General features: G+C 38.1%; 4 protein-coding genes across 7 annotated transcripts; 1 reads left to right on the top strand and 3 right to left on the bottom strand.

Moving 5' to 3' along the window:
• Window positions 1-29: 29 nt before the first annotated feature.
• Window positions 30-5,033, bottom strand: LOC9319251 (reticulon-like protein B11). 4 transcript variants are annotated; one of them, XM_021032527.1, is made up of 6 exons: window positions 1,783-2,561; window positions 1,260-1,440; window positions 910-1,051; window positions 718-787; window positions 476-626; window positions 40-382 (listed from the first exon to the last, which is right to left on the bottom strand). In XM_021032527.1, the coding sequence occupies exons 1-5, from the start codon at window positions 1,847-1,849 to the stop codon at window positions 481-483; spliced, it is 606 nt and encodes a 201-aa protein (XP_020888186.1). In that variant the 5' UTR covers window positions 1,850-2,561; the 3' UTR covers window positions 40-382; window positions 476-480. The 4 variants fall into 4 exon arrangements, 2 of the variants coding, with proteins under 2 accessions (XP_020888186.1, XP_002883184.1); XM_002883138.2 differs by having other exon boundaries at window positions 49-382; window positions 481-626; XR_002333370.1 differs by having other exon boundaries at window positions 30-382; window positions 481-626; window positions 718-1,051; window positions 1,783-5,033.
• A 9,233-nt stretch (window positions 5,034-14,266) lies between these two features.
• On the bottom strand, window positions 14,267-16,731 carry LOC9319250 (cinnamyl alcohol dehydrogenase 4). Its single transcript, XM_021033126.1, has 5 exons — window positions 16,230-16,731; window positions 15,985-16,098; window positions 15,290-15,517; window positions 14,756-15,195; window positions 14,267-14,670 (listed from the first exon to the last, which is right to left on the bottom strand). The coding sequence occupies exons 1-5, from the start codon at window positions 16,316-16,318 to the stop codon at window positions 14,447-14,449; spliced, it is 1,095 nt and encodes a 364-aa protein (XP_020888785.1). The 5' UTR covers window positions 16,319-16,731; the 3' UTR covers window positions 14,267-14,446.
• A 1,737-nt stretch (window positions 16,732-18,468) lies between these two features.
• LOC9319249 (RNA pseudouridine synthase 4, mitochondrial) lies at window positions 18,469-21,221 on the bottom strand. Its single transcript, XM_002883136.2, has 10 exons — window positions 20,631-21,221; window positions 20,477-20,539; window positions 20,232-20,384; window positions 20,088-20,135; window positions 19,926-20,006; window positions 19,684-19,797; window positions 19,480-19,581; window positions 19,220-19,331; window positions 19,038-19,084; window positions 18,469-18,947 (listed from the first exon to the last, which is right to left on the bottom strand). Exons 1-10 carry the CDS (start codon window positions 20,976-20,978, stop codon window positions 18,582-18,584), a joined length of 1,434 nt encoding a protein of 477 aa, XP_002883182.1. The 5' UTR covers window positions 20,979-21,221; the 3' UTR covers window positions 18,469-18,581.
• A 3,786-nt stretch (window positions 21,222-25,007) lies between these two features.
• On the top strand, window positions 25,008-27,338 carry LOC110229793. Its single transcript, XM_021030674.1, has 3 exons — window positions 25,008-25,950; window positions 26,042-26,436; window positions 26,744-27,338. Exons 1-3 carry the CDS (start codon window positions 25,203-25,205, stop codon window positions 27,131-27,133), a joined length of 1,533 nt encoding a protein of 510 aa, XP_020886333.1. The 5' UTR covers window positions 25,008-25,202; the 3' UTR covers window positions 27,134-27,338.
• The last annotated feature ends 135 nt before the right edge of the window (window positions 27,339-27,473 follow it).

The following is a 27,473-nucleotide window of genomic DNA, read 5'->3' as shown; positions in this document are numbered from 1 at the left end:
TTTTTGTTGAAACTGTAAGTCTGTAACTGTAGTCTTTAAAAATCAACAAATTAAATATTGAATAACCCCTCAAATTGTATTTAGATTCATCTATCTCTCGTTTGTCGTTTCTACTGCAACAATAATGCCACAAAGCATTCGTGTAAACTAATAAAAGAGCAAAAAAAACCCAGAAACTCATGAATCTTGAACACAGCAAAAACACGTGAGAAGAAAACTCTGATAAACCTAGTAAGCGAAACAGAAAGAAATGAACGAAAATCTGTACTGTGATTCACTTTTTTCCGCTGCTCTTGACTATCCATCCTCTTGTAGCATTACAGTGATGGCTCCTTCTTGTAGCTGTAATTAGTCTGGTGAACAAATGGACTGTTTTTTTCACCTGCAACGTTTGAGTAAAACCACAGTCGAAAACTAACTCTTTTCTCAAACCTGGAAAATCTTGAACCAAAAAGGTTTTATTCTTCCGACTTACACTACCTACTGATGTTTCTTCTCTTTGTTTATGGGCATCGGAAACTTCCTTGAGATACTTCGAACAAATTTAGAAGTCGAGTTCACTTTCTCATCAATGTGGTTTTGGTACTTCTCATACACGATAGGAAAAGAAAGACTGAGAAGAATTCCTGCAAGATAAAAACAGCGACACGTTAATTACTCATATCATCCAAGATCATAGACTACTATATAACTGACAAGAAAAGGTTAGATGCTCACCAATGTAAACAAGAGTGAAGGAGTTTATTAAAGTCCCAACATAGGATATAGCCCACAAGACAAGAGAAACCTGTTTCACAGCAAAAACCAACGAGATGTGATACATAATAATAACACGCAGAAGATATCCAGAGTCAAAACGATACAACAAATAGTTTCGCCCAGTTATGAAAAACAAGATTAGACTATAACCTGAAGGAGACGAATCGGATTTCTAGCTATGGTGATATCACTTGCAATTGACAGTACATGATTGATCCAAACCCGAAGATCATCAGCAGCCTTAATCGCAAACTCCTCAGGGATTTCCATATTCGGAACTGGAGGTAGAGGTCTGAAACAAAATCACCAGTCATATACTTATAAGAATAAACAAACACATGACTCGGTTTCTCAAAGCACAGTTCCAGTATTCTTAAGCTTTTATCCTCCAAATTCTTCAAATGGTAAAACAAAGCAACTTAACAAAGAAGCAGCTAATGCCAACAATCTCTACAACAACAAAATCCAACAATGCCACATAAGAAAGAGCAGAGATATACCGGTTGAGTACTGTAGCAGACTTGGCCCATAAGAAGAGGATGGCAACGAGAAGAAGCAGAACATTGGAGACGAAAGACAAGAGATTGTACCCAGCTCTCTCAAATAAGAACCAAAACCCAGTAGAAGAGATTAGCAAAATGGTTGCACCGGTCTGGTTTCTCCATAGCAGCAAATCAGCAACTGCAAAAATTGCAGTAGCCAAAGATTCAAATTCAAATTCTGCATTTAAGGACACATTTCAAGAGATTCTTGAATGTCTCTAAATACGTCAAATTGTTAAAAACGTTTTCATAATTATGATCAATATATAACCTTCCCCAAATACACATAACAATCAAACAAAACCCTAAAACGTAATCGACCAATCCAGAATTACGCCAATCAACGCAACAATCCAGACTCCGAGTAGAGCACGAACCAAAACGCGTAGAAATCGATTGAATCGAGAGCGAAACTCGAGAATAGCCCGATTTCGTGAGAAATATGTAAATAGGGCTTCGATGAATTGAATAGACAACTCACCAGAACCAGCACCAAGAGATTGATGAACAGAAACGCGGGTTGAAGAAGAAGAAACGGAATCTCCCATGGCGAATCAATTAGGGTTCTTCCGCATAGAGAGTTCCAAGGCAAACTGAATTATACGAATCGATGATGTCTAGCGTCGAGAGATTTTCCGAGAGACCGCTTCGTGATCGCAGAACAACGCAACTGCTTTGGATTAATCGTGCCTGCTCTGCTCTCTTCCTTTCCAAAGATCAAAGATTTTCTTTTACGCTTCGGCGACAAAGTTTTTTAAGCTTTTAATTATATGAAATTTTAAAAGTATTATTTTCTTCGCTTTTGGCCACCTTTTCTCAAAGTTGGTTGGCAAAATAAAAAGAAGGCACTAGATTCATGGTTCAGATTCAGAATTTTTTAACAAATTTTTAGCAAAAATTTTTTAACAATTGATCTCCGCTCGTGCTGACTAAGTCTAGACGACAGTCGTGTTTACAAGCAAGGGTTCATATTCCAGGTAAAGGGAGCGATTCGGGCCTCTTGCCTCTGTGTTGCTCAACCCACTATTAGGAACTGTGAAACCCCGGCGAGTACTATTGACTGCCGTGTTCGACCGTCGTATTGACGGACCACTTATGCTAACCTTAAGAGAACAATACAGAATCGCGACTGTGTTTAGAATAGAAAGAAACAAGGTTTATGAAGAAAGTAGGAAGTCTGGAAAACTTAGAGAGAAGTTAGAGAAACATTTTAGAGAGAGAAAGCTATTATGAAATTTTATGATATTTCAAGTTATGAAATCTTACAAGGGGTACACACTTATTTATAGGAGGTTTTTAAGGCGCTGACATAAGCGCTTACCTCAGCGATACATCATCGCTTACATCATTGCTTACATAATCAATACATCAGCGATTACATCATCGCTTACATCATTATTTATTTTACATGATTTTAAACATATCATATTATATTTTATATTTAACATACCGCTTAATGATCCATTTCGAACTCCAGCATATGTTCTTCGCAGCATCCATAATGATCACCTGGACATTCATACGAGTTCTCGATCATTCGTGCATCTTCTCCTGGTTGAACATTTATGTAGAATTTGAACTTCTTTTCGATTTCTTCAACGTTTACTTCATCATCTGGGGATTGAGCGTCTTTGAAGTAATCGGCACAGTAATCTTGAGAAGTCATCTGGGGAGTTGTCTCTTGTTTATCTTCTTTTGGACTGCTTGGTCTTCCTTTGTTGAACTTCATCATGTGATACTGTAAATCTTCATCAAGTTGCATCTGATAGTCGACTGGATAATAAACCCAGTTAGGTATGAACGGAATGGGGAATGTTTGTCTTGCATTGTTGAGGTGAAATGCATGAGTTTGAAAGTTCTCGTATGCTTCGTTGTCTTGAAGGTTGAAATCTGGACGAACTCCTCTTGAAAAATCACCGTGATGAATGAGAGTTGGAAGAGCGAGGATTTTGCTTGTTTTGCGGTTGACCTTAACGGGACGATGAAAGAAGTAGATTGAATGTGGATTGAAGAATGGGTTGAGTCCACCTTTCTTCAACTTCTTGAATGTTAGATTCGTCGCATTTGCGGATCTTCGTAGTTTTCCACTCCAGACAGTCAATGGTGAAAACCACCTTAGGAACGTTGAGAAGCTGTCTCTTTTGTCTTGAACAGTGTTGACGTAGTGGTACAGCCATTGGATGTCGAAAGCAATTCCTACAGTGTAGACTGCACAGAGATACCAGAGGAAACAGAGGACTTCTTCTGGCATATTTGAATTTTCGATCCTGTAAAGATGAGCAAACGGATAGTCAGGATGAATTCCCATTGGAACAATGTGATGACAGTTTACTCCATAGTTCGTCAGGATGGTAGATTGATATGAAAAGATCTTTGTGCGTAGTAGCTCATGAAGCTTGTTTCTGCTGATGAGTTGATGAACATCTTTGGGTACGTCTGCTTCAAAGTCATAGTAGCTCTTCTTGGATTCGGAGGAACTGGCCATCATGTGTATCTCGTCGGGCGTTTCTTGTTTTACAGATTTTCGACTTAGCATGTCCGCTAAAGTGTTCTTGGTGCCCTTTAAATAGACTGACTCGAAATCGTACTTTGAGAACCATTCACTCCATCTTAGTAGCTGCTGATGCGGGACCATCTTCTGCTTGAACTGTAACATCTTGGGAAACGAAGACATATCCATTTCAATACGAAACTTGTGTCCTATTAGATGAAATTCAAACCTCTCGATAGCCTTTTTGACTGCTAAAATCTCCTTGAACGTTGAGTGATAATGTTGCTCTGAATCTTTGAAACGACCACTCTTGTATCCACAGATTTGTCTTTTCCCATCCATCTCTTCAAACAGTATTGCTCCCCAATACTTATCGCTAGCGTCTGTCTGTAGAATACGCATGCCTGAGGAGGGAATCTTTAAAGGAGGTAGCTTTTGCACTTCTGCTTTTAGACTTTTGATAGCTTCAGTTTGTCGTGATGCCCACAAAGGAGGATTTTTCGACAACATCTTCTGTAGAGGTCTTGTCATTCTGGAAAGGTGTGGAATGAAGTCTCCCACATAATTGATTACTCCAAGAAATTGTTGAATTTGTCGCCTTGTGAGATTTTCATCGGGAAAATCTAGGAGTTCTGTAGCTAAATGGGCCTGTGGTGTGAAACTTCCTTCTTTGATATGCATGCCAAGAAAATCAATGTTGGGCTGGGCTATTATCATCTTTCTGGCTGATAGCATGATTCCGCTTTTCTTGACGATGTCTTGAAACTGTTGTAGCGCCTTAATGTGCTCTTCTTCGTTCTTCGAGAAGATGAGTATGTCATCAATGTATATAAGAGCTGTGTGTAACAATGGCTCGAATATACGTAACATTGCTTGCTGAAATAGCGATGGCGCCGTCTTGAGACCGAACGGTAAGACATTCCATTGAAGGTGTCTATTTGGAAGACAAAACGCAGTCTTGTATCTTTCTTCAGGATGAACACCGAGTTGCCAAAATCCTGACTTTAGATCAAACTTCGAAAATAATTTTGCACCTTGGAGATGTTGGAGAAGCGCTCTTTTATTTGGTAGTGGAAACTTGACGTCTTGCAGATATTGGTTCAACGGCTTGTAGTCGATAACTAATCTGAGTTTTCCTCTTGCTTGTTCTGCACGATTATTAACGTAGAACGCTTTGCATGCCCATGGAGAGTTTGTTCTTGATATGATACCTTGATCCATCAATTGATTGCATTCCTCATTTGCCTTTTGCAACAGTGTTGGAGGCATTCCTGCATGGCTTGCTTTTGTTGGTGTTGTATGAACATCTTCTTTGAATGGTAGGGATACGAAGAAGCTTGAGTTTAACCATAGCGGGTGATTACACTTTTGAAGGAACTCCGTGTGTGAATCTGCACATGATGCCATCTTTAGTTCTTCTTCAATTTTGTTGAATTCTGCAGATACTGAGTCTTCGATTGAGAATAGGCGATGCATCGTGGTAAAAGCTTTGTAGAGGTTTTTCCATCTCACGCCTCTTGGTTCTAGAGAAATACCGAACTTCTTCTTCAGTAGCGAATAAGTATCCCACCCAAGGATTAAGTCTTTTCCAGGTGCAGATGAACCTAGTACTTCCTTGGTAACTTGACATCCTGGGAAAAGCTCGATCGTGATTGGTTTTGATTTTAGCTTAACCGTCAGAGATCCTGCATTCGCGACTCTGAAATCTTGTTGATGAGGCATCCACATGGCTCGTGAGAGAATCTTTGGATTTATGATTGTTGTATGAGCTCCTGTGTCGAAGAATGCGATTGCATGCACTGGCTTTTCTCGTTTGGAAGGATCAAAGATGGTTACTGGTAGATGTGGCGTCTGAAGTTCATCTTTCTGAGGGATCTGGGTAATCTTGTAACAACAATCATCGTCTTTGTCATCTTCGGATGAGGATTCTGAAGATTCGTCATAATCCGAATAACTGCATATAGCATCATTCTCGTCACTATCATAAGATAGTATTGACTCGAGATCGTGGTTATCAATATCAAGATCTGGAGCTATCTTGGATATCGAATGAATGAGATACTGCTTCTTCTTTTTAGACTTGTTTGGACAGTCTTTTGCAAAATGCCCCGTTTTTCTGCATAGAAAACATCTTGAAGTTTTCTCGAAGCTTTTCTTTTTCCTAAAGAACCGCTTGCGTTTGATCTTGTTGAAATATTTCGACTTCAAGAATGATTTCTTGGATCCTCTTCGAACTTTTCGTCGATCTTCACATGAACATTTTTTCTTTTTCGAACATTTGATGTTCAGATCTGGGCGAGCACATATCTTCGAAAGATGCTTTGACTTGTCCATGAATTCTGACCAAAATTCTTTTTGCTTGCAAAGCTTGTCAAGAGTTCTGAACACCTGCTGCTGTATCTGTCCAATCGAGATTTCTTCGATTGTCTGCCCTTGATCTCTGATATACAGCTTTGTTTGTTGACTTAGGTAGTCGTCGATGGATGAGAGATACACCTGCTTCAGGCTTGGATTGTTTAGACCATTGAGAGCATAATACCTTCGAGTTTGTCGCTCGAAATGCTTTGCTAAATCTCTCTTCTTCAATGAACAACATTTCGCTGTGTAGAATTCTTCTTGTAGTTGTTCTTTCAAATGGTTTGGGGTGCCAACGAATTCTCTATGTATCTCGCCAAGAAGTAGAGGTATCGTTGTCTGATACACCTGCTGCTGCCGATATTCTCCAAGCGAATTCCACCATTCTTTTAATGCGCCTGACAGTCTCGATGTGAATTGTTGTATCACCACTTCTGTTGGGGAAGTGATTGCTTCGGAAGTCATCCATGCATGAAATTCGTCAAGACGACTATTCCATTTTTCAAAAGGAATGTCATCGAATGTGAACACCATTATCTTTGATGCAAATTGTTTCTTTGGTACGCCTTGAGCTTCATAGCTCATCTCTTCGTCACTTGAAATTTCTTCATAGATTGGCTCTTCTTTTGGAATATGTGACTCGTCTCCGATTGCAAACTGATTTGGAAGAGATTTATCTGTTTCTGATTCATCGACGGAAGAGGTTGAATCTGAAAGAGCTGAGATGTGAGTCATTGTAACAATTGGTACTGACTGCTGCTCTTTTGATTGAACTTGCAATTCTTGTCTTTCATCATCAGATGTTTTTACGAGATTGTCTAGTAAACTAGACATCGAAAACTCGATCATCGCAATTTCTTCTTCTTTTGCAACATTCTCTTTCTTTTCATCTTGAGCGGACTCATGGCTTGATGAAGATGTGAAGCTTGGCTTCTTGGATGGATTGATGTGAAACTCCGAATCTTTGGTACGCCTTGGTTTAGTTCTTGCCACCTTTGTTTTGAAATTGCTGATTGAAGTTGTACCAAACCGAGATGTAAAGGCTTCATCCGAGGATAAGAATCCAGGTACAGGCTGTTTTGGTTTTGGATCTTGATATCCAAACAGAAATCCTGGAGAATATGATTCTTGATATGTGGGTAATCCAGATGACATGTAGTCAAAAGGATTATACAGATTAACTCGCTTCTTGCCTCTGTGTTGCTCAACCCACTATTAGGAACTGTGAAACCCCGGCGAGTACTATTGACTGCCGTGTTCGACCGTCGTATTGACGGACCACTTATGCTAACCTTAAGGGAACAATACAGAATCGCGACTGTGTTTAGAATAGAAAGAAACAAGGTTTATGAAGAAAGTAGGAAGTCTGGAAAACTTAGAGAGAAGTTAGAGAAACATTTTAGAGAGAGAAAGCTATTATGAAATTTTATGATATTTCAAGTTCTGAAATCTTACAAGGGGTACACACTTATTTATAGGAGGTTTTTAAGGCGCTGACATAAGCGCTTACCTCAGCGATACATCATCGCTTACATCATTGCTTACATAATCAATACATCAGCGATTACATCATCGCTTACATCATTATTTATTTTACATGATTTTAAACATATCATATTATATTTTATATTTAACATACCGCTTAATGATCCATTTCGAACTCCAGCATATGTTCTTCGCAGCATCCATAATGATCACCTGGACATTCATACGAGTTCTCGATCATTCGTGCATCTTCTCCTGGTTGAACATTTATGTAGAATTTGAACTTCTTTTCGATTTCTTCAACGTTTACTTCATCATCTGGGGATTGAGCGTCTTTGAAGTAATCGGCACAGTAATCTTGAGAAGTCATCTGGGGAGTTGTCTCTTGTTTATCTTCTTTTGGACTGCTTGGTCTTCCTTTGTTGAACTTCATCATGTGATACTGTAAATCTTCATCAAGTTGCATCTGATAGTCGACTGGATAATAAACCCAGTTAGGTATGAACGGAATGGGGAATGTTTGTCTTGCATTGTTGAGGTGAAATGCATGAGTTTGAAAGTTCTCGTATGCTTCGTTGTCTTGAAGGTTGAAATCTGGACGAACTCCTCTTGAAAAATCACCGTGATGAATGAGAGTTGGAAGAGCGAGGATTTTGCTTGTTTTGCGGTTGACCTTAACGGGACGATGAAAGAAGTAGATTGAATGTGGATTGAAGAATGGGTTGAGTCCACCTTTCTTCAACTTCTTGAATGTTAGATTCGTCGCATTTGCGGATCTTCGTAGTTTTCCACTCCAGACAGTCAATGGTGAAAACCACCTTAGGAACGTTGAGAAGCTGTCTCTTTTGTCTTGAACAGTGTTGACGTAGTGGTACAGCCATTGGATGTCGAAAGCAATTCCTACAGTGTAGACTGCACAGAGATACCAGAGGAAACAGAGGACTTCTTCTGGCATATTTGAATTTTCGATCCTGTAAAGATGAGCAAACGGATAGTCAGGATGAATTCCCATTGGAGCAATGTGATGACAGTTTACTCCATAGTTCGTCAGGATGGTAGATTGATATGAAAAGATCTTTGTGCGTAGTAGCTCATGAAGCTTGTTTCTGCTGATGAGTTGATGAACATCTTTGGGTACGTCTGCTTCAAAGTCATAGTAGCTCTTCTTGGATTCGGAGGAACTGGCCATCATGTGTATCTCGTCGGGCGTTTCTTGTTTTACAGATTTTCGACTTAGCATGTCCGCTAAAGTGTTCTTGGTGCCCTTTAAATAGACTGACTCGAAATCGTACTTTGAGAACCATTCACTCCATCTTAGTAGCTGCTGATGCGGGACCATCTTCTGCTTGAACTGTAACATCTTGGGAAACGAAGACATATCCATTTCAATACGAAACTTGTGTCCTATTAGATGAAATTCAAACCTCTCGATAGCCTTTTTGACCGCTAAAATCTCCTTGAACGTTGAGTGATAATGTTGCTCTGAATCTTTGAAACGACCACTCTTGTATCCACAGATTTGTCTTTTCCCATCCATCTCTTCAAACAGTATTGCTCCCCAATACTTATCGCTAGCGTCTGTCTGTAGAATACGCATGCCTGAGGAGGGAATCTTTAAAGGAGGTAGCTTTTGCACTTCTGCTTTTAGACTTTTGATAGCTTCAGTTTGTCGTGATGCCCACAAAGGAGGATTTTTCGACAACATCTTCTGTAGAGGTCTTGTCATTCTGGAAAGGTGTGGAATGAAGTCTCCCACATAATTGATTACTCCAAGAAATTGTTGAATTTGTCGCCTTGTGAGATTTTCATCGGGAAAATCTAGGAGTTCTGTAGCTAAATGGGCCTGTGGTGTGAAACTTCCTTCTTTGATATGCATGCCAAGAAAATCAATGTTGGGCTGGGCTATTATCATCTTTCTGGCTGATAGCATGATTCCGCTTTTCTTGACGATGTCTTGAAACTGTTGTAGCGCCTTAATGTGCTCTTCTTCGTTCTTCGAGAAGATGAGTATGTCATCAATGTATATAAGAGCTGTGTGTAACAATGGCTCGAATATACGTAACATTGCTTGCTGAAATAGCGATGGCGCCGTCTTGAGACCGAACGGTAAGACATTCCATTGAAGGTGTCTATTTGGAAGACAAAACGCAGTCTTGTATCTTTCTTCAGGATGAACACCGAGTTGCCAAAATCCTGACTTTAGATCAAACTTCGAAAATAATTTTGCACCTTGGAGATGTTGGAGAAGCGCTCTTTTATTTGGTAGTGGAAACTTGACGTCTTGCAGATATTGGTTCAACGGCTTGTAGTCGATAACTAATCTGAGTTTTCCTCTTGCTTGTTCTGCACGATTATTAACGTAGAACGCTTTGCATGCCCATGGAGAGTTTGTTCTTGATATGATACCTTGATCCATCAATTGATTGCATTCCTCATTTGCCTTTTGCAACAGTGTTGGAGGCATTCCTGCATGGCTTGCTTTTGTTGGTGTTGTATGAACATCTTCTTTGAATGGTAGGGATACGAAGAAGCTTGAGTTTAACCATAGCGGGTGATTACACTTTTGAAGGAACTCCGTGTGTGAATCTGCACATGCTGCCATCTTTAGTTCTTCTTCAATTTTGTTGAATTCTGCAGATACTGAGTCTTCGATTGAGAATAGGCGATGCATCGTGGTAAAAGCTTTGTAGAGGTTTTTCCATCTCACGCCTCTTGGTTCTAGAGAAATACCGAACTTCTTCTTCAGTAGCGAATAAGTATCCCACCCAAGGATTAAGTCTTTTCCAGGTGCAGATGAACCTAGTACTTCCTTGGTAACTTGACATCCTGGGAAAAGCTCGATCGTGATTGGTTTTGATTTTAGCTTGACCGTCAGAGATCCTGCATTCGCGACTCTGAAATCTTGTTGATGAGGCATCCACATGGCTCGTGAGAGAATCTTTGGATTTATGATTGTTGTATGAGCTCCTGTGTCGAAGAATGCGATTGCATGCACTGGCTTTTCTCGTTTGGAAGGATCAAAGATGGTTACTGGTAGATGTGGCGTCTGAAGTTCATCTTTCTGAGGGATCTGGGTAATCTTGTAACAACAATCATCGTCTTTGTCATCTTCGGATGAGGATTCTGAAGATTCGTCATAATCCGAATAACTGCATATAGCATCATTCTCGTCACTATCATAAGATAGTATTGACTCGAGATCGTGGTTATCAATATCAAGATCTGGAGCTATCTTGGATATCGAATGAATGAGATACTGCTTCTTCTTTTTAGACTTGTTTGGACAGTCTTTTGCAAAATGCCCCGTTTTTCTGCATAGAAAACATCTTGAAGTTTTCTCGAAGCTTTTCTTTTTCCTAAAGAACCGCTTGCGTTTGATCTTGTTGAAATATTTCGACTTCAAGAATGATTTCTTGGATCCTCTTCGAACTTTTCGTCGATCTTCACATGAACATTTTTTCTTTTTCGAACATTTGATGTTCAGATCTGGGTGAGCACATATCTTCGAAAGATGCTTTGACTTGTCCATGAATTCTGACCAAAATTCTTTTTGCTTGCAAAGCTTGTCAAGAGTTCTGAACACCTGCTGCTGTATCTGTCCAATCGAGATTTCTTCGATTGTCTGCCCTTGATCTCTGATATACAGCTTTGTTTGTTGACTTAGGTAGTCGTCGATGGATGAGAGATACACCTGCTTCAGGCTTGGATTGTTTAGACCATTGAGAGCATAATACCTTCGAGTTTGTCGCTCGAAATGCTTTGCTAAATCTCTCTTCTTCAATGAACAACATTTCGCTGTGTAGAATTCTTCTTGTAGTTGTTCTTTCAAATGGTTTGGGGTGCCAACGAATTCTCTATGTATCTCGCCAAGAAGTAGAGGTATCGTTGTCTGATACACCTGCTGCTGCCGATATTCTCCAAGCGAATTCCACCATTCTTTTAATGCGCCTGACAGTCTCGATGTGAATTGTTGTATCACCACTTCTGTTGGGGAAGTGATTGCTTCGGAGGTCATCCATGCATGAAATTCGTCAAGACGATTATTCCATTTTTCAAAAGGAATGTCATCGAATGTGAACACCATTATCTTTGATGCAAATTGTTTCTTTGGTACGCCTTGAGCTTCATAGCTCATCTCTTCGTCACTTGAAATTTCTTCATAGATTGGCTCTTCTTTTGGAATATGTGACTCGTCTCCGATTGCAAACTGATTTGGAAGAGATTCATCTGTTTCTGATTCATCGACGGAAGAGGTTGAATCTGAAAGAGCTGAGATGTGAGTCATTGTAACAATTGGTACTGACTGCTGCTCTTTTGATTGAACTTGCAATTCTTGTCTTTCATCATCAGATGTTTTTACGAGATTGTCTAGTAAACTAGACATCGAAAACTCGATCATCGCAATTTCTTCTTCTTTTGCAACATCCTCTTTCTTTTCATCTTGAGCGGACTCATGGCTTGATGAAGATGTGAAGCTTGGCTTCTTGGATGGATTGATGTGAAACTCCGAATCTTTGGTACGCCTTGGTTTAGTTCTTGCCACCTTTGTTTTGAAATTGCTGATTGAAGTTGTACCAAACCGAGATGTAAAGGCTTCATCCGAGGATAAGAATCCAGGTACAGGCTGTTTTGGTTTTGGATCTTGATATCCAAACAGAAATCCTGGAGAATATGATTCTTGATATGTGGGTAATCCAGATGACATGTAGTCAAAAGGATTATACAGATTAACTCGCTTCTGATTCTGGACTAGACTTTCTAGGCTTTTCTGAAGATCTTTGAGTTGATATTTAAGATTGGTTTGTTCAGCTTCTTTACTTCTGAACTGAGATGTATTGACCTTCATTTGTTTCGCCATAGCCATCATTTCTTGGTGCAAGTTGCTGAGTTTCTGTTGAATCTCTGATATGGCTCCTTGTAAACTGTTGAATCTTCTATTGTTGTTCTCTGACATTTGATCAACCTTGTGGCTAATGGATGTCAGTAATTGATTCTGAACAAAGGCATTTTCTGTTTGCCAGTTGAGAACCTTTTCTGTTTGGCTTAATTCGTCGGGTCCAGAGGAGTTGATGTTGTTTGGAACGATTTTTGGTGTATGCAGCACATTGTCTTTGACAAAGTCCTTTGGTGGAGGAAAATCCGTTCTTATCATCATGAGTTGCTGAGTTGCGTCTTCCTTCTTTGTTGAATATTCGACTATGAAGTCGTAGTTGCCTTCACCAAGTGGACCAACTGTAGGATCTCCTTCAAGGTAGCGTTTATAGAGTGGATCCTTCTTTTTTCTCCGTCTTCTTCGCTTTTCATCATCCGATTCATACGAATCTTCTAAACATGCGGTGCATGAACAGACATCGAAGTAACAATGTCCGTTTTCATCTTTGAATGGATATACAACAGTTCCGTTCTGACCAAAAGCGATTGGCTGTAAATCTTTCTTTTTGACGGGATCATAGAACTCTTGCTCTTCAATTTGGATAGTGAATTGAGTAAAGAGCTTCTTTTGAAAAGACGAACTTGGCTTTTCAAACTTTATCTCCGTGGTTCCGTCGCTTCTAGAGTGAAAGCTTACGTCAGATGACTGAATCGGTGCTTGAGATGCTTGATGTATCTTCTCATAGCTTGTTACCCATGACTCTGGCAGTTTTCGTAGCAATTCCTCACGAGATATCTGTCTCGGGATTTGAATAGAGTTGGGTGCTTGCGAAGCCGATGTGACTTCAAGGTATAAAGCTTCATCTGATGCTGGTAATGCAAGATCGAGAGCATGATCTTGGATTCTGTATACGATCTGATGATGTAGAGTTGCTGCCACACTTTCTTCTTGCATAGGTGCTCCGATTAGTTGTAATTGAACCTTAAGCGCCTTCAGGAGATTTGGATCTTGTAGTGAGACATTGAAATTGGGAAACAGTGTTATGAATACTGTTCCTGCGTTCAGCGTTGTTTGTACTGTTCCGATGCAAGCTTGTTGATATGATTTGAGTCTTGAGTCAAGCAAAGCAATCCGTGCTACAACCGGTAAACCTTTTCGTGCGTGTAAGGTTAAACCGATTCGTACTACACCAAAGTGTAGGTGAGTGTAGCCCTGCTGCTGCCATAGCCTTGGAAGATGCTCTGGAATATTTAGCGAGATGAATTGTTCTTCTTCAGTAGCTGGAACTTGACATGATGAAAACTTGCTGGATTGCACATACTCCAATACTCGTCGGCTGGAAGATGGCTTGATTAGATCACGAACACCTTTTACTGAAAAAGCACTAGGCTTTTTAGCAAAGTATTCATAAGGATTAACCAACGGGAGAGTTGTTTCCGGCAATTGATCTCCGGGAACGTATTCGATTTCATACAAGGAATTTATTTTAGAAAGGGAATTATTTCTTTGGATTTTTGGTAAAGTAGATATAGCAAATTGAGAATCTATAGAAGGATTTATCTGAGGGTGTTTGGGAGGCTTAGAAAGAGACATGATTGAGAGTCTGTTTTCCAGAACATTCAAAACGATCAGTCATAAACAATGATTCTCTCTACCTTCACACAAGCCTAGGCTCTGATACCATAATCTTAAAGCTAGCACGAGCGGAGGGTCGTGTTGACTAAGTCTAGACGACAGTCGTGTTTACAAGCAAGAAAAAAAAATCATAATCTGAAATCATTTTTCTTATTTTGTGACAAACCCAACCAAACAGAAAAATTCACATTGATAAAAAACCAAAGCATTCGTTTTTGAACCATTTGAAAAAAAGACACAACAAAACATTCGTTGGACCTACCAGGCCCGTTACAATATTTTAGATTTCGTATCAATGTGCGCTCTTTAGCTTGTAGTTGTTGCAGCCTCCTCCACGAGGTTACTTCCAGCAACATCAACGACAAATCTGTAACGAACATCGTTCTTGCTAAGCCTCTCAAACGCAGTGTTAAGTTCATCAATCTTCACAGTTTCAATGGTCGACGTAAGCCCTTTCTCTTTGCAGAAAGCCAACACTTCTTCTGTCTCTTTAATGCTCCCTATGAAGCTCCCCGATATCACTTTCCTCCCTGTCAAAATCAAAAGTCAAAACCATCAATTTTGGTATCGAATTTAGTTGTAATTAGACATGATTTCAAACGAATAAAGACTGACCAAGAATGACGACAGGAGTCAAGAACTGAAGAGGAGTGTTGATAACACCCATGAGAATCAATTTCCCATCGAGTTTAAGACAAGCTAAGTAAGGTTCGAGAGGGTGAAACACAGGTACGGTGTCGATGATATAGTCAAGAGAATCTGCGAGTCTTTGCATCTCTGCTGGATCAGAGCTCACCGCATAGTCATCAGCTCCTAAATGTTCCATTGCTTCTTCTTTTTTCTTATCTGATGAGCTTATCACAGTCACATGATGTCCCATTGCTTTAGCTATCTTCACACCCATGTGTCCTACTCCACCTAACCCTAGAATCCCTCCTTTAAGCCCGCTTGCCATTAGACCGAAATGGCTTAACGGACTGTAAACCGTTACTCCCGCGCATAGCAGCGGTGCAGCCTGCTCCACCGCCATTCCTTCTGGAATCTTCACCACAAACCTTTTGAAATAGAAAGAAAGAAGTTCCTTGTGGATGAAGAAACAAATGCTCTGTGTTTTCTTGTGAAACAAGAAAGGTATGAATGTGAGCTTACTTTTGATTGACGATCATGGTGTCGGCGAATCCACCTTGTGTGGGTTTTCCATCGGTGTAGACATCATTGTAGCTCCAGATTCTCTTGTTACAGTACTGCTCAAGTTCTGAGCTGCATGGTTTGCAGCTTCCGCAGCATCCGACAATCACGCCGACTCCGACTACATCTCCTACGGTGAACTTGCTCACATCTGATCCCACTTCCACCACCTCACCTACCACCTCGTGCCTGTAAATAAAAAATTACACCTTTAGTTGTTACGGAATCTTGCTCGTATATTTCCGTTACCGTACAAGTCCCACATTGACAGTTTTTTTTTTTTTTTTGCATATTAATTGAAAAACAGTGACAGGTGTGGTTATAAACGAATGTCAGATGCGTAACAGTAGCACATTCAATTATCTTCAAAACTCATTTAACATATCATGGTTGACTAATCAACTTATATGAAACATAAAATACCAAATTAATAATATATTTACAATCTGTCAATCTATAGGATTATCTAAATTTTGTTTTTCCCAATAGGTTATCAAATTTTAAGAGACAATCAATCTTTATTGGCATTATCTATGTACAACTTGGGGATCCATTTTCAACAGATGAAAAGAAAATCACCATTCATGGTTAAAAAAATAAAATTGAAAAAAAGGCAGAATAAGAAAAGAGAGAAAGAGAGTTAAAGAAGAAATTACCCAGGAACCATAGGATAATTAGACATTCCAAGATCATTTTTAATCTGGTGGATATCAGTATGGCATATTCCACAGCATATAACCTTTATATACACATCATCAGCTCCTGTGCTCCTATTAACAAAATCCAAGATTCAATTTTCAAAAAAAAAAAAAAAGGGAAGTCCACAATATATAACAAAACCACATAATTTACATTACAAAACAAAATTTTCTTATAAAAAAGGATAAGAGAAGAAAAAAACCTTAAAGTGTAGGAGTAAGGAGCAAGAACACCAGAAGGATCTCTTGCAGCCCATCCTAAAGCCTTCTTCTCTCCTCCTTCACTTCCCATTTTTTGTTTTCTTGGTTTCTCCGGAATTTTTTTTTGTTTTCTTTAGTTTTGAAGAGGATGTTGAGATATTATATGTGTCTATGGAAACATGACTATAGAGGCACTCTATTGACATATGTATATACAGAGCAAATGGGGAAATTATAAGAGATTTATTTAATACCAAAAGAGAGGAGGAAAAATGGAATACATTATTTTAATTTTTGGTGGATGTGTATTTTTTTAAGTCAGTAAGCTCGACCAACCAAACCTCTTATCTTTTTTCCCCCGGGGGTACAAATACAATTACACAACCATACCAAAAACGTAGCGAAGTGAGTTTGGTAAAAACTAAACAAAAACAATGTGGACCACAGTAAATAAATAGTCGTTGAAAGGGAAACAGAGATATCGGCAGCCTAACTAAATTTTGGACATGCATCGATACATTATCCATAGAAAATTAAGATAAAGTAGTTGACAAAAAATATATGACACCATCAATTTAGGTGACTATTCTTGTTTCTTCTATACAATAAAACATAATTATTAGTTTTTTTTTTTTGTGTCGCGTTACTGTAAACATTTTTAGCTTAATACACTTCATAAAACATAAATCGTTTATTATGTTACAGATTTTTCGTCTCTGGACTAATTTTGTAGACTTTTTTTTTCTTAAGAATATTGTAGTAGCCTGAATTTATATATTTTTAACCCAATGATCAAAGAAGTATTAGTTTTTGTGAATTTATCACTTAATTGGTCAGATAAAATAGAAGAAATAATTGTAGTTCTGAAAAAGACGTTTGATCAAGGATGGGTGGGGAAGTAGGTAATGTACAAAAGTGTGGTTGGTAAAGATTCGACGCTACTCTTTTGTTCTGAAGCCTGTCCAATCATATAACGCCATGTCATCTACTCACCTTTCAGACAGGATAATTCACAATAGTTCCAATAAAAAATGGGAAAACATGTCATTTAAATCGTCACTTTGCCATTTGTGGAGGTTTAAAGCATGAACTTTGAGTCTGGTGCTTTTAATCCTCAATTTCTAGTTGACTTTCAATTTAATCTCTAACTTTCGTTGACGATGCCGATTGAGGCACGTCTTTAACTGGACAAACGGAGGATTAAGACGCTGTTATCTGTCCGTCTAATATATCCGTTAATAAGCGAAACGACATCGTTTAATCAAATGAAAACTTCCAAATTCTATTAAGCTCGAACCCTAGAATACCAAATCGAAATTAGAAATACAAAATCGAAGATTCTCTCTCGTTTTCTTCTCTAATCTCGATTTTTTCTCAAATCTCGATCTCATCTTTATTCCTCAGGATCTGTTGTCTCGATTCCGATGAGTTCTAGCTCCGAGACATCGATAGTACTCGCTGCCCGTAGAGTGCCTTCAAAGTGTGTGTGTGGGTTAGGTGTAAGGATCTTTACATCGAAAACTCAACACAGTTATCTTGAAGTCTTGATTAGAGAAGAAAACGAGAGAGAATCTTCGATTTTGTATTTCTAATTTCGATTTGGTATTCTAGGGTTCGAGCTTAATCGAATTTGGGGGTTTTCATTTGATTAAAGGACATCGTTTAGCTTATTAACGGATATATTAGACGGACAGATAACAGCGTCTTAATCCTCCGTTTGTCCAGTTAAAGACGTGCCTCAATCGGCATCGTCAACGAAAGTTAGAGATTAAATTGAAAGTCAACTAGAAATTGAGGATTAAAGCACCAGGCTCAAAGTTCATGCTTTAAACCTCCACAAATGGCAAAGTGACGATTTAAATGACATTTTTCCCAATAAAAAATATCAAACCTGTCTTTGTTCGGTTAGGTACTGCTGAATTACTGAATATTCATTCATATTCATAGCTATATGTCACCAACCTTTCGTTTTCCATAGGTCAGAAACATTTTTTTAGTTTACAACTTAAGATTATCTTAGTTACAACAAAGATGTCTCTCTCTATCTTTAGTTATATCCAATTAGATTAATAACATATCAAAACACAAAGACAATAATTAAATCTCTAATTGAGACTATACAAGTTAGCTGTTTAGTCAAACAACTGTAGTGACAAGTTAATAGATACCAAAATGCGATTATTGGGTCAATCAGTCATCAAACCAACTGTGTTACAGTTAATCATACCACAATAATAATTATATGCGAAAATCATTTAAATATAATTTTTTAACTTTCTTTGTATGAGAATATTTAGGTCCAAAGACGGCCTCAATGAACACAAATAAGAAAGCTCGGTAAGAAAAAAGCATCTCTAATTTTTGTCACAAGTTTCGACTCTAGATTTCAACAAATTAAAGCTTAGCTGCATATGACTAGGCAATGGTGCATCGAATTTAAGGCTATCGAGATCCGAAATATCAGAATCTGAAGAAACCTGCATTTTCTCCAAGAGCTGAGATATGTTTGGCAGATCGATTTGCTTTGAATGGAGATGAAGGTGTGGCTGTTTTGAAGAGACATCTCCACCGTCTAGATCAAGGCCAAAAGGAGATGATGATGGCTTGGTCGGGGTGGTTTCAGAAGAGACAAAAGGTTCCCGGGCTTTATGAGCTTGCCAACCGTATTTGTAGTCCCCGAGTATAGGTGTTCCTAGAACTTCTGCGCAGTGTACACGAAGCTGTGGCAGTCGAAGAACAGTTGAAAACAGATTATTAAGAGAACAGAAAAAGAGAGAAAGTTGAAACAAAAACTGAATATCTTTAGAGACCTGATGTTTTCTCCCGGTTAAAGGGCGAAGCTCAAGCCATGTGTATCCTGCAAATCAACAATGTGCTAAAGTTTCAAGGCCAAATCATTTGCTACAGATCAACAATGTGCTAAGAACTTAAAGGCCAAATCATTTTATTTAAGTTGAACTGGATAGAAATCGAAGTCAGTTGTCTCACTAACCATGTGGTGAAGATTCAATTACTTTGTATTCAGTGATAGCATGCTGAGTAGAAACGAGTTCTCCATTGTCATTAACAGTGATACGATCAGATTTTCCATCATCCACAACCACCTACTCAGACATTCCACATATAGTTTAGCTTAGAATTTGATTCCAGTAAAGCAGCAAAAGCAATAGATTGAATTTGAACAAACGAAACAACTCTGCATTTTTTGAATCTGAAGAAACCTGCATTTTCTCCAACAGAGTGTAAACTGACCTTTCTGAGTGGCGCTGAAATCTGTCCCTTTTGACGTCTTGGACACCCGATCACAAGTGCCATATATTTTCTTTTCAAGGATTTTATGTTCTTTTTGACACCCTGCAAAATGAAAGAAAAGTCATTGGAAGAGAGAAATTTATGTGTATTTCCCACGAATCATGACAAGCAAGGAGGAGATCTGAGAGAAAGCAGAGGATTTACATATGCGGACGCACCACATGTTTTCTCGCGGAATATGGAATGGAGAACTGTTGCAGCCGTCTGTGTTCTTGCCAACACCAAAAGTCCACTACAGTCTCTGTCAAGTCGGTGCACCTAATACATATCCATACTTGCATAAGCCAAAAGATTCATACTTTTCAAATTAACAAAAAACATAATAAATCATACACTTTCGTTTAAATACATTTTAATTACTGCTTTACTAATGATTCTCAACTAACCAGCCGGGGAGATTCTGATTTATCAAATGTCAAGCAAGTGGCAGCGAGTTCATCGATACTGGTTTTGATCCCACTCCCACCCTGTTAAAGAGCAAATGTCCATCACTTTTCACAAGCTCCAAGAACATGATAACATCAGAAGGCAAAGTATAAATGACTTACTTGAACAGCCAAACCATGAGGTTTATTCAGAACAATAATAGCTGGATCCTGACACAATATCTCACAGTTAAGATCTATCAATCTATATAACATATTCACATCAATTAAAAAAAAAAGCTAACCAATAGTATAGAGTTTCAAAACCTTATATAACACCAAACTGCAAACAAATTTGCGTTCTTCTTCACTACATTGAAAGCTTTCTTTCTTAGCAGGTGGCGTCGGCGGCGTATCATTGTCAACCGACAAAGGAAGGTAAATTCTATCACCTACATTCAAGGATTCCTTAGCTGCCACCTTCAAGAGTCAGAAATCAAGACCATCAGATAAAAAGCAGCTTTCTAAAAACAGTTACTTGTTCCAAACAACAGATTACAAAATAACATTACCCTTTTAAGCTGGCTTCTTTGTAGTTCATGACCATCAACACTCAGAGACATTTGTCTTCTCACCTGAATCAATTACAATGTAAGAAATTGACAGCAATTCAATCACACCCTAGAACTAGGAGTTGAATACAAGACTGGAAGAGACTGAGAGTACCTGTCTTAAACGGAAGAGTTTCTGAACGAGAGTCCTGGGTAAATCTGGACGACAGCGAAGAATCCACCTAAGCGCCGTCGTTTTAGAGTTATCCGTTGAAGCTTTGACGGAGTCTCCGTCGGAAAGGAGATCCTTTCCTACGGCGGTGCCATCGATGGTGGGAGAAAAAGGAGGTAAAGTTAGCCAATTCCCTCTCGAATCATCGGTCTGAGCTGTACTGTAGCTGCGACTACAGTGATGAGCCGCTGCAGACAAGGATTTGGTTGGATCCTTGAAGGCGGAGATAGTAGGCGATGGAGATTGGAGATGTCGACGGAGCGTCGCAGTCGCAAGTCTCCATTTGGCCATTTTAGGGTTTAAGCTAAATTCAAATTAGGGTTTAAGGGTTTGGAGTGGAGCAGTGGAACTCTAGGAAGCACGGAAGCTCCGTCCGTAGTCCGATTCCCGTTTCGGAAGCTAAAACGGAATCGGAAGCTTCAGGAAGCGCCCGGAAGCGTGGTGGAAGCGCGATTCCGAAAAAAAGGAAATCGGAAGCGTTTTGGAAGCTATGATTCCGTTTAGGAAGCGTTCTATTTTTATGCGATTCTGATTTTAGAATCGTTATTAAGGAAATATTTAGGAAGCGTGACATATTTTTTGTATTTCTTAATTAAATATGAAATTAGAAAACCCTAATTACAGTTTACTAAACAAGAGAATACCAATCGTGGCTAAATTTCGTCTTTGGCAAAACTCTTGTTGGGATTGACCCATTTGATTGGCCCTGCAAAAGAGAAAGCTAGGTTAGTGATGATGAAAAACAAGGAAGTTCTGAAGTAGAACAAGAAGAAGAAGTTGTCATGGTTGAAGGAGAAGAGAGGTCAACTAAAGAAGAAGAAGGAGTCAACGTAAAAAGAAGATGTGTTTTGAGTTAAGAGATGGAGTGGGCCTAAGTGGTTAAGGTGTGGCCCAACAGAAGAAAGGTGTTGTCTAATGGGTCTAACTAAAGCCCATTCGTAGAAGTAATTATAATGTTCAAGTATAACTAAGCGTTAAGTGAGTTGTTGAGAGTGTTTGCTAATGGTGATGAAAATGAAAAGGAAGACGATGGTCCAAATCTTTGACTTATGCGTTATGTTTTTTTTTTTAATCTCTAATCAACTTAATTAAGTATTGGATCTCTTTTATTTAAGACAAGAGTTATTTAATCACATTTGAGTTATTTAATCACATTTGATTATATATATATATATATATATATATATATTACACGCTTCCAAAACGTACCCATATCATAAATTTTTGAAAAAATTGCTTCCACGTTTCCAAACGCTTCGCTTCCCCGTACCCGCTTCTGATTCCATGCAACTTAGGTGGAACTTGGGGAAGATGGAAGCGATGGTCATTACTCATTCATTAATCAAATCAAATCATATTTGCTTAATTATTTGGTAATTCTGACCAAAGAAATACTACTCCCTCCGTTTCGTTTTAGTTGTCGTTTAAAGTTTTTTCACGCAAATTAAAAAAAGCATTAAATTTTCTGTTTTACCCTTTATTAATATATTTTATAAAAAAATTCATTGGCCAAAACATTAAAACAGTATAGATAAAACTGGAATTTTCACAAAACATTTGCATTAAAAACCTAAAACGACAACTATTATGAAACAAAATTTAAATTCTAAAACGACAACTAAACCGAAACGGATGGAGTAATTGTTAATTTTGAGCTATTTTCTCTGTTATTTTGGTAAATCCTTCATGAGATTAGGGGGGCATTTTGCCTTGTCTTCACTTTTCTAATTAATCACAAAAAAAAAACAGTTGTAAAAACGAAAAAAGTATATATGAATGATAAATTAAACCGAAATAAAGAAAGAGATTAGCCAAAATAACATGTTAATAATATTTGTCTAAACCAATCGGTATGCTTATCAGTAATTAAAATTATTTTGTGGAAGAAATCTTATTACAGTATAACGAATGATTAGAAAGGTAGAAACGTTTTAAAATAAGGAAAAAAGAGAAAAAAAAACATGCATGTACACTTTAAAAAGCTTTACTTTGTCTCTGCTTCGAGTTTTCTTTTCACCCAACTTTACTCGGTTGGTATGTTCGTTCTCTTGTTTGTCAATAAGATGAAGTTGGGTTTTTCTTCTTTACCAAAAGGTTTCGGGTTTTAGGCATGTAGTCTTCTCACTGATTCTACTATTTTTCAACGCGGTCATTTTGTTATTTAAAATGTGTTTTGAAGTTTTAACAAAAATATGTATATTTGTTGTTTATTGACCCAAAAATAAAAATAAAAAACAGAAAAAATGCATAGATTTAAAAGACCATAAATTCTGAGTAAAAATGTCAAATATAAGCATATATATATATATATGACGAAAAAAAAAAGCATATATATATATATATCGATCTTAGAATCTCAAATTCAACAATAGGCATTTAATTAGATTTAGTTAAGAATAATAAGTCTATTAGTAGAACACACAAATTAAATTAAAATGATACTTAAGACCTATAGACTATAGTCGGTGCCTCCTTAAGTCGCTTAAAGTCCAAAGCCTGCATGTAATGACGTGAATTACATATGAAGTTTACTATTTTTTTTTTTTGGTAGGATATGAAGTTTACTATTATATATATATATATATATATATATATGAAGTTTACTTACAAACAAATGATCGACAATATTAATTCTGATGAAATGTTAACGCTAACAGAGAAAATATTAAATGGCGGTATGAATATGTTTCTTCAAATGTAAGACAAAGTAGAAAAATGAAAACATATAGCTGTAAAGTAGGTGTTGTCATGGCTTAACTTATCATTGTTGTTTTCTATCATGTGACCCCCAAAAGGTCAAAATGTGCTACTACACGAAATTAAGTAGCATGCGGATCACTTCATCGCAAAGTGATTCCCCATGCATAAACTTTCATGTAGCCGATATACATCATACATATAATTAATAATATCACACACATATATATTATGTATTACGTAGAACTGCATAAAGTGCAATCGAAACTCATTCTAACAGTTTTGCTAGGTATTATATACCTAATGGCTAATTGTTTCTATTATATTGCCTAGTTAAATATGAGGTTGCCAGTGGTAAATCTTTTAGGTGGAGGTACTCGGTTCGACGCCCGTTAGAAAGGATCTCTTCTCCGAAAAAGATGAATTTAACTTGGTGTGGGTCCCGCCTCTAAAAAATGTAAGGTTTTTAGGGTTGAACTTCCAGATATTAAAAAAAAAAAAAAAAAGTATGAGGTTGACTTTACGCTAAAATTGTTTACATGTCAACTAAGGTGATGATTTTTTATTCTATTTTTATTTAACATTCAATTGATATTTACAATATTTTGGCATGGATCATCGATATACTGTTTTATATATTCCAGATACTTTGTCTTGAAATTAGACCGTATGGTATTTGTAACACATAATTTTGGTGATGACGAAAAGGTGAATGGCAAATAAAAAAATTATCAGTATTGTAATCTCCAATTTTTAACAACCCCATTTTCTCATTTTTGATCGAAATTTCGAACCAAAACAATGATCATGGCCAAGCCCTTTTTCAATGGTAGACTAATTAGTTTTTATCCTTTTAATTAAACTTTCGAACCAAAGCTAATAAGCTATGATCATATATACCATCATATCCACTGATCTCATTGGCCGAATTTTGAGAGAATTTTAAATTCAACTCAATTATATATATAATTTGTGAAAATTCTAACCTACTAGTACTAGTTAACATTCGAGAATCCGTTTTGCGATGAATTAAAAACTTAAGTATGTATCTACAGAATGCAAGTTATGTATAAAGGTGTTAATAATTTTAAATTACGTAGCTATCCTAAAAGGCAAGCTCCATAGAAAGAACCCTTGTTTGAAAAATCGCTAGACGCTAATCGGGCGGTCGGTATAACTTAGCGATTAATCGGAAAATCGGATTAAAATCGGGAAATAATCGGAAATTAGTTTTAGGGTTATTTTAATGTTTTAAAAATATATTAATCTAATATTGTTTTCAAAATTATAGTAAACACATAAAAATATATTTTAAGGCAAATTTTTATGATTTTTTGTTAAAAATTATGACTTTTATTAAAAATTTGAACATAAATTATTGTAAAACATTACAAACTTCCAATTCAAATGTTTAAATAACAAAAAAAAGTTGGTTTATACTTGCAATCAAAAAATAATCGGGATATGTAAGAATAGGCGGAAAATAATCGGATTAAGCGGAAATTAATCGGATTAGGCGGAGAGTAATTGGATGACTGGTTTTTTTAAGGGATTAGTCATTAATCGAGGCGGAGAGGGTGGACCTAGCGATTAATCGGGGAGTAATCGGGTTAAGCGGCGGGGATTTTTAGAACAGGAAGGAACCCTTATTTAAAATATTAAAAAGACCCCAACTTGATATTTAAAAAACCCAACATATCTATCTATATACACCATATCAGAACACTTGAACCACATCATCATCCATACCATCAAATCCTAAAGCACATAACAACTGAAAAAACAAACACCTCTCTATCTTCTTTGTTTGGTTTGGCAATGGATCTAGCCAAACACACAAGACTTCAAATATTGGGATGCATACTCATGGCATCACTTGCATTAACAATGGCTGATACACCCCCGGGTATAGCCAAGAACCCAAGCCACGCAACATGTAAGATCAAGAAGTACAAACATTGCTACAACTTGGAACATGTTTGTCCCAAGTTCTGCCCTGACTCTTGCCATGTCGAATGTGCTTCTTGCAAACCCATATGTGGCCCCCCTTCCCCTGGCGACGATGGTGGCGGCGATGACAGTGGTGGTGATGACGGTGGATACACTCCACCTCCAACACCTTCCGTGCCAAGCCCTACTCCACCAGTTTTACCATCGCCTCCAACTCCTACACCGTCTGTTCCAAGTCCCACTCCACCAGTTTCACCACCACCTCCTACTCCTACACCGTCCGTGCCAAGTCCCACCCCACCAGTTTCACCACCACCTCCGACTCCTACACCTTCTGTGCCAAGTCCCACACCACCAGCTCCTACTGATCCTATGCCAAATCCCCCTCCCCCAGTTTCACCACCGCCTCCAACTCCTACACCGTCTGTTCCAAGTCCTCCTGATGTTACTCCCACTCCTTATGTTCCCCCGCCATCAGACAACGAGGAAGGAGCAGGAGTCAGAAGGGCCAGATGCAAGAAGCAAGGCTCTCCATGTTACGGAGTTGAGTACACTTGCCCTGCCGATTGTCCCCGTTCTTGTCAAGTCGATTGTGTCACTTGCAAGCCTGTTTGCAGTATGTCATCTTAATCCATCGATCTCCTCCTTAAATTCCTTAATTATTCAGTTACTTAATATATGCTAAATCATGATACATTGTGAAGCAGATTGTGACAAGCCAGGATCTGTTTGCCAAGACCCACGTTTCATCGGAGGAGATGGTCTCACCTTTTACTTCCACGGCAAGAAAGACTCCAACTTCTGTCTTATTTCTGATCCTAACCTTCACATCAACGCACATTTCATCGGTAAACGTAGAGCTGGTATGGCACGTGACTTCACATGGGTCCAATCCATTGCCATACTCTTCGGCACTCACCGTTTATACGTCGGAGCCCTCAAGACTGCCACGTGGGATGATTCTGTTGACCGGATTGCCGTCTCTTTCGACGGAAATGTTATCTCACTTCCTCAGCTAGACGGTGTCATGTGGACTTCTTCACCTGGAGTATACCCTCATGTCTTTGTCAGGCGAGTCAACGCTGACACTAACAACCTCGAGGTATGCCCTAAGAAAACATTACTTTATCCCCACGGTCCCTTAAAAGGAACAAAATCAAATACAGAAACATTATCTCTTAAGTAGAATTGCATTCTTTTTATCAAATCTATTAATTCTTTCGTCGTCAAAAGTCAAAATTATCCTATTTTGATATATCGTATCAAAGATAATATCAATTTGTTTCGTATTCAAAATTATGACAAACGCAATAATACTTAGCGAAGATTGTCAAATATAATTAGGTATATCCCTAAATTTAATCACTAATATATAGTAGTCAACTAATTAATCCCTATACTTTATTCAGGTTGAAGTAGAGGGTTTGCTTAAGATCGTAGCAAGAGTGGTGCCAATAACAATGGAAGATTCAAGAGTCCATGGCTACGACGTGAAGGAAGACGACTGTCTAGCTCACCTTGACCTAGGCTTCAAGTTCCAAGACCTTAGTGACAATGTTGATGGTGTTTTGGGACAGACTTATAGGTCTAACTACGTTAGCCGAGTTAAGATCGGAGTCCAGATGCCTGTGATGGGTGGTGACAGAGAATTTCAGACCACCGGACTTTTTGCACCTGACTGTTCAGCCGCAAGGTTCACCGGTAACGGAGGCAGCAACGGTGGCCAGAACAAACTGGAGCTCCCTGAGATGAGTTGTGCCAGTGGCATAGGTGGCAAGGGAGTGGTCTGCAAGAGATAGACACTCCTGATTTTATTACTACTATATATACCATTATACAATTTGGTAAAGACTATAATACTATAACCTAATAAAATGGGTAACATGGTTGTTTTTTTTCCTATAACAATAATATCATCGAGAAAGGAAACATGTAATGAAATGATATACATGTACTTTTATTTTTCCTGAATTTATTAAAATGTGAAATTATATTAATTTTCTTCTTGTTTGCTTTACAAAATTTAGTGATATATGAGAAAATTGTAATATATATGGACAACAAATATTTTTTTTTGAAAATTGCATGTAACGTATCAAAATAAAACTAGATACGAGTCAGAGCATCAAAGCTGGTATC

The sequence above is a fragment of the Arabidopsis lyrata genome (genome assembly GCF_000004255.2).
Source record: "Arabidopsis lyrata subsp. lyrata unplaced genomic scaffold ARALYscaffold_3, whole genome shotgun sequence".
Lineage (NCBI taxonomy): Eukaryota > Viridiplantae > Streptophyta > Magnoliopsida > Brassicales > Brassicaceae > Arabidopsis > Arabidopsis lyrata.
The sequence above is the reverse complement of the archived record's forward strand: the minus strand, read 5'-3'. Positions and strand labels throughout refer to the sequence as shown.